Source organism: Cherax quadricarinatus, chromosome 60 (genome assembly GCF_038502225.1).
Source record: "Cherax quadricarinatus isolate ZL_2023a chromosome 60, ASM3850222v1, whole genome shotgun sequence".
Taxonomy (NCBI): domain Eukaryota; kingdom Metazoa; phylum Arthropoda; class Malacostraca; order Decapoda; family Parastacidae; genus Cherax; species Cherax quadricarinatus.
Genome location: NC_091351.1, coordinates 11,640,136 through 11,653,323, shown reverse-complemented (window position 1 = coordinate 11,653,323; position 13,188 = coordinate 11,640,136). Strand labels below are relative to the sequence as shown.

The 13,188-nt window shown below is 39.6% G+C and overlaps 1 protein-coding gene across 2 annotated transcripts in view; it reads left to right on the top strand.

The window, feature by feature from the left end:
* LOC128694430 (ATP-dependent RNA helicase DDX54) overlaps positions 1 to 13,188 on the top strand; it is a 57,263-nt gene that overhangs the window by 35,112 nt on the left and 8,963 nt on the right. For both annotated transcript variants that reach the window (XM_070097952.1, XM_070097953.1), the window contains exons 13-14: positions 1,192 to 1,353; positions 2,139 to 2,395. In XM_070097952.1, coding sequence (XP_069954053.1) covers positions 1,192 to 1,353; positions 2,139 to 2,395 — 419 coding nt within the window. The remainder of the gene's footprint in view (positions 1 to 1,191; positions 1,354 to 2,138; positions 2,396 to 13,188) is intronic.

Sequence of the window (13,188 nt, the reverse complement as noted above, 5' to 3'; positions counted from 1 at the left end):
AGAGAATGGGTCAGTGTGCGCAGTATAAAAAAAAATTCTGCAGTACGCAGTGCATAATGAGAAAAAAATTCTGACAGTGTTTTTGGATTAAAACACAGACTTTGAGGTGTATTTTCGTATAGTATTTATGATTGTATTCTTGTTTTCTTGGTCTCATTTGATAGAATGGAAGACATATTACAGAAATAGAGATGATTTTGATTGGTTTCACGATGAAAAGGACCTTGAAATTGAGCTCAAAGTAGCAGAAATGTTAAATTTTTGCCGATATTCAAGAGTAAACTAATGACGTCACCGTCCAATAAGTGTCCTACTAGCCATTCTAATACACAGTCATGATTGGATTGACATTATTTATACAATTATTACAATAATGCAGTAGTCTGCATAACAGTAACTCTTCTATTTTTTGTGTGAATAAAAATTCAAAATAGAAAGTGAGAGTAATATAAGAGGGGCCTGGAGACATGACTAATGAACAGGAAAAATGCTATTTTACTGCCAGGAATGTATGCATTGTTTATTCTGGACCCTATTTTGAAATTGGCATCTTTTTTAATTTGCATGAAATTGGCCAAATTACCAATTTCTGACCATTTTATTGGGTAGTTGAAATCGATAAATGGGAAGTTTCTTGTGCTCAGGTGATAGAACAAATGGCTTTCTAAAGAAATAGCTATGAGTTTGGTCAACTGGAACAATGGAATTGGCCAAAAATAGGGCTCAAAGTGGGTGAAATCGCCGATGCATATACAGTGGACCCCGGTTAACGATATTTTTTCATTCCAGAAGTATGTTCAGGCGCCAGTACTGACCGAATTTGTTCCCATAAGGAATATTGTGAAGTAGATTAGTCCATTTCAGACCCCCAAACATACACGTACAAACGCACTTACATAATTGGTCGCATTGGGAGGTGATCGTTAAGCGGGGGTCCACCGTATATCGCTGAGATTGCTAACTTTGCGAGAGCATAATTCCATAAGTTTTCCATCAAATTTCGTATTCTTGGTGTCATTACCATCGGGAAAAGATTCTCTATCATTTCATAAGTTTTTTTTTTTTTTTTTTTTTTTTTTTTTTTTTTTTTTCAAATATTTTGCAACACAGAGAGACACTTCAGGATTTGGGGGTCTCAACAGTCAAAGGGTTAAACTACCCTGATTTACCATGTGATATATTTTATTCCAGACTATATTTGAAATAATGAAAACACAAAAAAAAGAAAGTGTCCAGGTGGTAAACACTATGAAGCAAAAGAGAGAATATGATGGCAAGAGGATTGAGAACTTCTACAAGAACTTGCAGCTGCAGCAGGCTGCCAGGGAAGAGAAAGAAGAAATAACAAAACAGGCAAGTTACTGTTATCTTTTTATTAACCCTTCTTTTCCTTTTCTCTTTTCAGTTCTTTCTCCTCCCCTCTTCCTCCAGTTCTTCATTCTTCTGTTGCTCTTTCTCTTGGTTATTGTACATGTTAATATTATTATTTCCTCCCCTTTAAATTGCCATTTCTTAGGAGATAGCACAGAAAAATTGTGTACAGTAATGTTTCTTAATCATATACTGTACAGACATTATGGTATGTGAAAAGAAGCAGGTTAAACATGCTGAGCACAAGCAGGGTGAAATAGAAACAATAGAGAAAAAAAAAAAAAGTTATCAGTGAACGAGTGATGTGCTGTAGAGACCAAGGGAATGTGATAGATATCAGGAGGTACTGTAGTGTCAATGTTATCCTTCTTCCTTATAAAGAATGACTAGATGTTCTATTAACTTGCTCTTCATCTCTCTGCTTCTTTTGCAGTAAAAAAAATATTTTTGGGCTATTAAACATTTTATAAAAAAAAATCTTAATTATGATAACTTTCTACAAGACCTCACCAGAGATTAGATTTGAGCCTTATCCAAAAAATACTGTACATTGCATAAAAATTAACCCTAAAATCACCCCCCTCGTTTTTTTTCTTTAATGCCAGCCCACCAAGGTAGGGTTATCCAAAGAAGGAAACACATTTACCATCATTCATTATCTAGCTGTCTTATTTAATAATATTCACTTGGAAGAGTAAAAATGAAGCATGCCATTAAGCATTATCAAATGTAATAAAATAATTTTACCATTAATGCCACTATAAAAGGTAACAGAGAAGCTGAAGAAGCTGGAGCAAAGTACTGAAGAGGAAGTACAAAATACATTTTCATCTATTGTGACTCGAGGGAAAAAGAAAAAAAACTTAGATGCTCAAGAGCCCAAGAAGAGTTTGAAGAGAAAAGTGTCTGCTGAAAACAATGAACAAATACAATCCAAACGGAAGAAGAATAAAGAGAATCAAGAGTTCCGGGACAAACAGTTTTATTTACCATATTCACGAGATGATGACTTTGCTGAGCAAGGGTAAGTGTTTACAATTTTACTCAATAAATATACCCTTCTGAAGACTAGTTGTATACAAAAAAAAAGTAACTATTGCATTCAAGTGAATGTGATGAGTAACACTGTTTTGCATAAGTGCTTGGTTAATACTCTGAAAAAACCTGGGTGTAAAGATGTTTTTATCATGAACATGTCTCATAAACACGCTAGATAACAGGGATATCTTGCTACTCCTACCTACACTTTGGTCACACTTCACAGACACGCACATGCATATATATATACATACATCTAGGTTTTTCTCCTTTTTCTAAATAGCTCTTGTTCTTCTTTATTTCTTCTATTGTCCATGGGGAAGTGGAAAAGAATCTTTCCTCCGTAAGCCATGCGTGTCGTATGAGGCGACTAAAATGCCAGGAGCAGTGGGCTAGTAACCCCTTCTCTTGTAGACATTTACTAAAAAAGAGAAGAAGAAAAACTTTATAAAACTGGGATGCTTGAATGTGTGTGGATGTAGTGCGGATGACAAGAAACAGATGATTGCTGAAGTTATGAATGAAAAGAAGTTGGATGTCCTGGCTCTAAGCGAAACAAAGCTGAAGGGGGTAGGGGAGTTTCAGTGGGGGGAAATAAATGGGATTAAATCTGGAGTATCTGAGAGAGTTAGAGCAAAGGAAGGGGTAGCAGTAATGTTGAAGGATCAGTTATGGGAGGAGAAAAGAGAATATGAATGTGTAAATTCAAGAATTATGTGGATTAAAGTGAAGGTTGGATGTGAAAAGTGGGTCATAATAAGCGTGTATTCACCTGGAGAAGAGAGGAATGTAGAGGAGAGAGAGAGATTTTGGGAGATGTTAAGTGAATGTATAGGAGCCTTTGAACCAAGTGAAAGAGTAATTGTGGTAGGGAATCTGAATGCTAAAGTAGGAGAAACTTTTAGAGAGGGTGTGGTAGGTAAGTTTGGGGTGCCAGGTATAAATGATAATGGGAGCCCTTTGATTGAACTTTGTATAGAAAGGGGTTTAGTTATAGGTAATACATATTTTAAGAAAAAGAGGATAAATAAGTATACAAGATATGATGTAGGGCAAAATGACAGTAGTTTGTTGGATTATGTATTGGTAGATAAAAGACTGTTGAGTAGACTTCAGGATGTACATGTTTATAGAGGGGCCACAGATATGTCAGATCACTTTCTAGTTGTAGCTACACTGAGAGTAAAAGGTAGATGGGATACAAGGAGAATAGAAGCATCAGGGAAGAGAGAGGTGAAGGTTTATAAACTAAAAGAGGAGGCAGTTAGGGTAAGATATAAACAGCTATTGGAGGATAGATGGGCTAATGAGAGCATAGGCAATGGGGTCGAAGAGGTATGGGGTAGGTTTAAAAATGTAGTGTTAGAGTGTTCAGCAGAAGTTTGTGGTTACAGGAAAGTGGGTGCGGGAGGGAAGAGGAGCGATTGGTGGAATGATGATGTAAAGAGAGTAGTAAGGGAGAAAAGTTAGCATATGAGAAGTTTTTACAAAGTAGAAGTGATGCAAGGAGGGAAGAGTATATGGAGAAAAAGAGAGAGGTTAAGAGAGTGGTGAAGCAATGTAAAAAGAGAGCAAATGAGAGAGTGGGTGAGATGTTATCAACAAATTTTGTTGAAAATAAGAAAAAGTTTTGGAGTGAGATTAACAAGTTAAGGAAGCCTAGAGAACAAATGGATTTGGCAGTTAAAAATAGGAGAGGAGAGTTATTAAATGGAGAGTTAGAGGTATTGGGAAGATGGAGGGAATATTTTGAGGAATTGTTAAATGTTGATGAAGATAGGGAAGCTGTGATTTCGTGTATAGGGCAAGGAGGAATAACATCTTGTAGGAGTGAGGAAGAGCCAGTTGTGAGTGTGGGGGAAGTTTGTGAGGCAGTAGGTAAAATGAAAGGGGGTAAGGCAGCCAGGATTGATGGGATAAAGATAGAAATGTTAAAAGCAGGTGGGGATATAGTTTTGGAGTGGTTGGTGCAATTATTTAATAAATGTATGGAAGAGGGTAAGGTACCTAGGGATTGTCAGAGAGCATGCATAGTTCCTTTGTATAAAGGCAAAGGGGATAAAAGAGAGTGCAAAAATTATAGGGGGATAAGTCTGTTGAGTATACCTGGTAAAGTGTATGGTAGAGTTATTATTGAAAGAATTAAGAGTAAGACGGAGAATAGGATAGCAGATGAACAAGGAGGCTTTAGGAAAGGTAGGGGGTGTGTGGACCAGGTGTTTACAGTGAAACATATAAGTGAACAGTATTTAGATAAGGCTAAAGAGGTCTTTGTGGCATTTATGGATTTGGAAAACGCGTATGACAGGGTGGATAGGGGGGCAATGTGGCAGATGTTGCAGGTGTATGGTGTAGGAGGTAGATTACTGAAAGCAGTGAAGTTAGAGTATGTAGGAAAGAGGGAAATTATTTCCCAGTAAAAGTAGGCCTTAGACAAGGATGTGTGATGTCACTGTGGTTGTTTAATATATTTATAGATGGGGTTGTAAGAGAAGTAAATGCGAGGGTCTTGGGAAGAGACGTGGAGTTAAAAGATAAAGAATCACACATAAAGTGGGAGTTGTCACAGTTGCTCTTTGCTGATGACACTGTGCTCTTGGGAGATTCTGAAGAGAAGTTGCAGAGATTGGTGGATGAATTTGGTAGGGTGTGCAAAAGAAGAAAATTAAAAGTGAATACAGGAAAGAGTAAGGTTATGAGGATAACAAAAAGATTAGGTGATGAAACATTGGATGTCAGATTGGAGGGAGAGAGTATGGAGGAGGTGAATGTATTCAGATATTTGGGAGTGGACGTGTCAGCGGATGGGTCTATGAAAGATGAGGTGACTCATAGAATTGATGAGGGGAAAAGGGTGAGTGGTGCACTTAGGAGTCTGTGGAGACAAAGAACTTTGTCCTTGGAGGCAAAGAGGGGAATGTATGAGAGTATAGTTTTACCAATGCTCTTATATGGGTGTGAAGCATGGGTGATGAATGTTGCAGCGAGGAGAAGGCTGGAGGCAGTGGAGATGTCATGTCTGAGGGCAATGTGTGGTGTGAATATAATGCAGATAATTCGTAGTTTGGAAGTTAGGAGGAGGTGCGGGATTACCAAAACTGTTGTCCAGAGGGCTGAGGAAGGGTTGTTGAGGTGGTTCAGACATGTAGAGAGAATGGAGCCAAATAGAGTGACTTCAAGAGTGTATCAGTCTGTAGTGGAAGGAAGGCGGGGTAGGGGTCGGCCTAGGAAAGGTTGGAGGGAGGGGGTAAAGGAGGTTTTGTGTGCGAGGGGCTTGGACTTCCAGCAGGCATGCGTGAGCATGTTTGATAGGAGTGAATTTAGACAAATGGTTTTTAATACTTGACATGCTGTTGGAGTGTGAGCAAAGTAACATTTATGAAGGGGCTCAGGGAAACCGGCAGGCCGGACTTGAGTCCTGGAGATGGGAAGTACAGTGCCTGCACTCTGAAGGAGGGGTGTTAATGTTGCAGTTCAAAAACTGTAGTGTAAAGCACCCTTCTGGCAAAACAGTGATGGGGTGAATGATGGTGAAAGTTTTTCTTTTTCGGGCCACCCTGCCTTGGTGGGAATCGGCCAGTGTGATGATAATAATAATAAAAAATATAACAAAAAATAAATGTCACTATCTCAGTCTTTATAAGGATAGCTCTAAGCTTTCTTCAAAACTTTCAAGCTTTTTTTTCTTAGAAAGAGATTAACTGACTGAGAGAATGACTGACTGACTGACTCATTCTCTAAGGTCTTTGTGAGTGTTATTAAGGAGTAAATTACAATGAAGTGTGTTCGTACCTCAAAGTTTTTGTATTTTTTTTTTTCAACATGTCAGCCATCTCCCACTGAGGCAAGGTGACCCAAAAAAGTAACACTTTCACCATCATTCAAATATAATCAGTGTCTTTGCAGATGCACTCAGATACGACAGTTCATATGTCACTCCAAACAGCCAATATTCCAAAACCCCTTCTTTAACCCTTTAAACTGTCCAAGCAGATCTACGTTCACACGTGTAGTGCTCCAAAAGTAGATCTACATTTTTTATATATTTTCATTTTTTTTTTTCTCTCTCAACAAACCGGCCATATCCAACCAAGGCAGGGTGGCCCAAAAAGAAAAACAAAAGTTTCTCTTTTTAAATTTAGTAATTTATACAGGAGAAGGGGTTACTAGCCCCTTGCTCCTGGCATTTTAGTTGCCTCTTACAACATGCATAGCTTACGGAGGAAGAATTCTGTTCCACTTCCCCATGGAGATAAGAGGAAATAAACAAGAACAAGAACTAGTAAGAAATTAGAAGAAAACCCAGAGGGGTGTGTATATATATGCTTGTACATGTATGTGTAGTGTGACCTAAGTGTAAGTAGAAGTAGCAAGATGTACCTGAAACCTTGCATGTTCATGAGACAGAAAAATGGACACCAGCAATCCTACCATCATGTAAAACAATTACAGGCATTCGTTTTACACTCACTTGGCAGGATGGTAGTACCTCCCTGGGGGGTTGCTGTCTACCAACCTACTACCTAAATATTTTCATTTTTTTTTTTTTTTTTTCAACAAGTCGGCCGTCTTCCACCGAGGCAGGGTGACCCAAAAAAAGAAAGAAAATCCCCAAAAAGAAAATACTTTCATCATCATTCAACACTTTCACCACACTCGCACATTATCACTATTTTTGCAGAGGTGCTCAGAATACAACAGTTTAGAAGCATACACATATAAAGATACACAACATATCCCTCCAAACTGCCAATATATTTTCAAATACAGTGGACCCCCGCATAGCGACCTTAATCCGTGCAAGAGGGCTGGCTGTTATGCGAAATGTTCGCTATGTGAATGAATTTTCCCCATAAGAAATAATGGAAATAAAATTAATCCGTGCAAGACACCCAAAAGTATGAAAAAAATTTTTTTTTACCACAAAAAAATGTTAATTTTAGTACACACAAACTGAAAAAGGCATGCACAATTACATGACACTTACTTTTATTGAAGATCTGGTGATGATTGATGGGATGGGAGGAGGGGAGAGAGAGTGTTAGTGTTTAGAAGGGGAATCCCCTTCCATTAAGACTTGAGGAGGCAAGTCCTTTTCTGGGGTTACTTCCCTTCTTCTTTTAATGCCACTAGGACCAGCTTCAGAGTCACTGGACTTCTTTCGCACAACATATCTGTCCATAGTGGCCTGTACCTCTCGTTCCTTTATGATTTGTCTAAAGTGGTTCACAACACTGTCATTGTAACAGTCACCAGCACGGCTTGCAATAGCTGTGTGAGGGTGATTTTCATCAAAAAAGGTTTGCACTTCAAGCCATTTTGCACACATTTCCTTAATCTTTGAAGTAGGCAATTCCTTCAATTTCTCTCTCCCCTCCTTTGAACCAGTTTCCCCAGGTCTGGCCTCTTGCTCTTGAAGTTGATCTATCAGCTCATCAGTGGTTAGTTCTTCATTGTCCTCCTCCACCAACTCTTCCACATCCTCCCCACTAACCTCCAACCCCAAGGACTTCCCCAATGCCACAATTGATTCCTCAACTGGTATACTCCTCTCAGGGTTAGCCTCAAACCCTTCAAAATCCCTTTTGTCTACACATTCTGGCCACAGTTTCTTCCAAGCAGAGTTCAAGGTTCTCTTAGTCACTCCCTCCCAAGCCTTACCTATAAGGTTTACACAATTGAGGATATTAAAGTGATCCTTCCAAAACTCTTTTAGAGTCAATCGAGTGTCTGTGGTCACTTCAAAGCACTTTTGAAACAGAGCTTTTGTGTACAGTTTCTTGAAGTTGGAAATGACCTGCTGGTCCATGGGCTGCAGGAGAGGAGTGGTATTAGGAGGCAAAAACTTCACCTTAATGAAGCTCATGTCCCCATAAAGTCGCTCTGCCACGTCTGTAGGATGACCAGGGGCATTGTCTAACACCAGGAGGCACTTAAGGTCTAATTTCTTTTCAGTTAGGTAATCTTTCACATTGGGGGCAAATGCATGGTGTAACCAGTTATAGAAAAATTCCCTAGTGACCCATGCCTTACTGTTTGCCCTCCACAGCACACACAAATTATCCTTGAGGACATTCTTTTGCCTGAACGCTCTGGGAGTTTCAGAGTGATACACTAATAAAGGCTTAACTTTGCAATCACCACTAGCATTGGCACACATCAACAAAGTAAGCCTGTCTTTCATAGGCTTATGTCCTGGGAGTGCCTTTTCCTCCTGAGTAATGTAGGTCCTGCTTGGCATTTTCTTCCAGAACAGGCCTGTTTCATCACAATTAAACACTTGTTCAGGTTTCAGTCCTTCAGTTTCTATGTACTCCTTGAATTCATGCACATATTTTTCAGCCGCTTTGTGGTCCGAACTGGCAGCCTCACCATGCCGTATCACACTATGTATGCCACTACGCTTCTTAAATCTCTCAAACCAACCTTTGCTGGCCTTAAACTCACTCACATCATCACTAGTTGCAGGCCTTTTTTTAATTAAATCCTCATGCAACTTCCTAGCCTTTTCACATATGATCGCTTGAGAGACGCTATCTCCTGCTAGCTGTTTTTCATTTATCCACACCAATAAGAGTCTCTCAACATCTTCCATCACTTGCGATCTTTGTTTCGAAAACACAGTTAAACCTTTGGCAAGAACAGCTTCCTTGATTGCCGTTTTCTTGCCCACAATAGAAGAGATGGTTGATTTGGGTTTCTTGTACAACCTGACCAGGTCGGTGATACGCACTCCACTTTCATACTTATCAATGATCTCTTTCTTCATTTCAATAGGAATCCTAACCCTTATTGCTGTAGGGTTGGAACTAGAAGCTTTCTTGGGGCCCATGGTCACTTATTTTCCAGAAACAGCACCGAAAACACTGTAATAATACGAAATATTCCGAGTGTATGCTTGGATGTTACCGCGGAGGCTGGCTGGTAAACAATGGCACAGGCGGCACATGTGAGGCTGGCTGAGGGCGCACATTGGACGCGTCTCGGACGAAGGCCGCTGAGCGGGTTTTTGTCCACTATGCGGGGCAAAATTTTAGCGATCAAAGCGTCCGCTATGCGGATTGTCCGCTATGCAAGGCGTCCGTTATGCGGGGGTCCACTGTACAGTGGACCCCCGCATAACGATCAGCTCCCAACTCGACCAATTATGTAAGTGTATTTTTGTAAGTGCTTTTGTAGGTGTATTTTTGGGGGTCTGAAACGGACTAATCTAATTCACAATATCTCTTATGGGAACAAATTCGGTCTATAACGGCACCCAAACAGACTTCTGGATTGAAATAATATCGTTATCCGGGGGTCCACTGTATAACAAAAAAAAAGTAGATCAAAGTTTTTTTACACGTTTTCAAATGTAAAAAAAAAAAAGGAAGATCTGCTTTTTTTACATACTTTCAAATGTTGAAAAAACGTATATCTACGTTTGGACAGTTTAAGGGTCAAAGTACAGGCATTGTACTTCACACCTCCAGGACTCAAGTCCAGCTAACCAGTTTCCCTGAATCCTTTCACAAAATATTACCCTGCTCACACTCCAACAGCTCATCAGGTCCCAAAAACCAGTCATCTCCGTTAACTTTTATCTAACACACACACACACACACACACACACACACACACACACACACACACACACACACACACACACACACACACACACACACACACACACACATGCCTGCTGCATGTCCAGGCCCCTTGCACACACAACCTCTTTTATCCCCTCCCTCCATCCTTTCCTAAGATGACCCCTACCCCTCCTCCCCTCCACTACAGATTTATTTTTTTTTTTTTTTTTTTTTTTTTTTTTTTTTTTTTTTTTCAACAAGTCGGCCGTCTCCCACCGAGGCAGGGTGACCCAAAAAAGAAAGAAAATCCCCAAAAAGAAAATACTTTCATCATCATTCAACACTTTCACCACACTCGCACATTATCACTGTTTTTGCAGAGGTGCTCAGAATACAACAGTCTAGAAGCATACACATATAAAGATACACAACATATCCCTCCAAACTGCCAATATCCCAAACCCCTCCTTTAAAGTGCAGGCATTGTACTTCCCATTTCCAGGACTCAAGTCCGACTATATGAAAATAACCGGTTTCCCTGAATCCCTTCACTAAATATTACCCTGCTCACACTCCAACAGATCGTCAGGTCCCAAGTACCATTCGTCTCCATTCACTCCTATCTAACACGCTCACGCACGCTTGCTGGAAATCCAAGCCCCTTACCCACAAAACCTCCTTTACCCCCTCTCTCCAACCCTTTCGAGGACGACCCCTACCCCGCCTTCCTTCCCCTATAGATTTATATGCTTTCCATGTCATTCTACTGTGATCCATTCTCTCTAAATGACCAAACCACCTCAACAACCCCTCTTCTGCCCTCTGACTAATACTTTTATTAACTCCACACCTTCTCCTAATTTCCACACTCCGAATTTTTTGCATAATATTTACACCACACATTGCCCTTAGACAGGACATCTCCGCTGCCTCCAACCGTCTCCTTGCTGCTGCATTTACCACCCAAGCTTCACACCCATATAAGAGTGTTGGTACTACTATACTTTCATACATTCCCTTCTTTGCCTCCATAGATAACGTTTTTTGACTCCACATATACCTCAACGCACCACTCACCTTTTTTCCCTCATCAATTCTATGATTAACCTCATCCTTCATAAATCCATCCGCCGACACGTCAACTCCCAAGTATCTGAAAACATTCACTTCTTCCATACTCCTCCTCCCCAATTTGATATCCAATTTTTCTTTATCTAAATCATTTGACACCCTCATCACCTTACTCTTTTCTATGTTCACTTTCAACTTTCTACCTTTACACACATTCCCAAACTCATCCACTAACCTTTGCAATTTTTCTTTAGAATCTCCCATAAGCACAGTATCATCAGCAAAAAGTAACTGTGTCAATTCCCATTTTGAATTTGATTCCCCATAATTTAATCCCACCCCTCTCCCAAACACCCTAGCATTTACTTCCTTTACAACCCCATCTATAAATATATTAAACAACCATGGTGACATTACACATCCCTGTCTAAGACCTACTTTTACCGGGAAGTAGTCTCCCTCTCTTCTACACACCCTAACCTGAGCCTCACTATCCTCATAAAAACTCTTTACAGCATTTAATAACTTACCACCTATTCCATATACTTGCAACATCTGCCACATTGCTCCTCTATCCACTCTATCATATGCCTTTTCTAAATCCATAAATGCAATAAAAACCTCCCTATCTTTATCTAAATACTGTTCACATATATGCTTCAATGTAAACACCTGATCTACACATCCCCTACCCACTCTAAAACCTCCTTGCTCATCCGCAATCCTACATTCTGTCTTACCTCTAATTCTTTCAATTATAACCCTACCGTACACTTTTCCTGGTATACTCAGTAAGCTTATTCCTCTGTAATTTTTACAGTCTCTTTTGTCCCCTTTCCCTTTATATAAAGGGACTATACATGCTCTCTGCCAATCCCTAGGTACCTTCCCCTCTTTCATACATTTATTAAACAAAAGTACCAACCACTCCAACACTATATCCCCCCCTGCTTTTAACATTTCTGTCATGATCCCATCAGTTCCAGCTGCTTTACCCCCTTTCATTTTACGTAATGCCTCACGTACCTCCCCCACACTTACATTCTGCTCTTCTTCACTCCTAAAAGATGGTATACCTCCCTGACCAGTGCATGAAATTACTGCCTCTGTTTCTTCCTTAACATTTAAAAGTTCCTCAAAATATTCTCGCCATCTACCCAATACCTCCATCTCCCCATCTACTAACTCCCCTACTCTGTTTTTAACTGACAAATCCATATTTTCCCTAGGCTTTCTTAACTTGTTTAACTCGCTCCAAAATTTTTTCTTATTTTCATTAAAATTTCTTGACAGTGCCTCTCCCACTCTAAATCATTCTATTTTTCTCCATCCTCTCTAAATGACCAAACAACCTCAATAACCTCTCTTCAGCCCTCTGAATAATACTTTTTGAAACTCCACACCTCCTAATTTCCATACTATGAATTCTCTGCATATTTCCACCACACAATACCCTTAGAAATCTTATTAGAGCATAATGCACTTGCAAGATATGTACTGTGTACTGTACAGGGAAACTTAAATAATGGTCTTAAAAAAGACATTTAATACAGTGAAGTCTTTTTGGCACATTTCACCCAAGAGTGGACTTGATTAAGTACATATCAGCAATGAAAATAATATAGCTTATATAGAGTATCTGGGGCAGGTAATCAGGTATACATATGGTGAGCAATGCTTTGCAAGAGGCCTGCTGGCCCACACTGGGTTTCCTTTGTTCTAAAATGATGTGTGCTATGGGAGTTGCCAAAGTGAACATAATTTTCTTTCATTGTGTTAATTTGATCATAGATGACTCCAAAAAACTACGTTTAATTTAATTTTCCTGAAATCATAATTATCATAATCATGATGTGGGAGTGGGTGTTGCAGTGTTGTACACAAATGTTGTTGATGTTGTCCATTCTACAGGCATATCTGTATTCCTGTAAGCATAAGAGGACCTCCAACAATTGCTTCAGTGTAACCTTTATCATATCCACCATAGGCAATGCTGTAGACTCCTGTATCATTGGGTCCTGTGTAGGTGTAGAGGTCCTTGTAATGTCTTGAATAGTGAAAATAGTCATTGTATTAAATAGCAATAATCGCTGGATTCATAGTTGTCATAATGGCATTAATATTGTCCTTATCAGTGTTC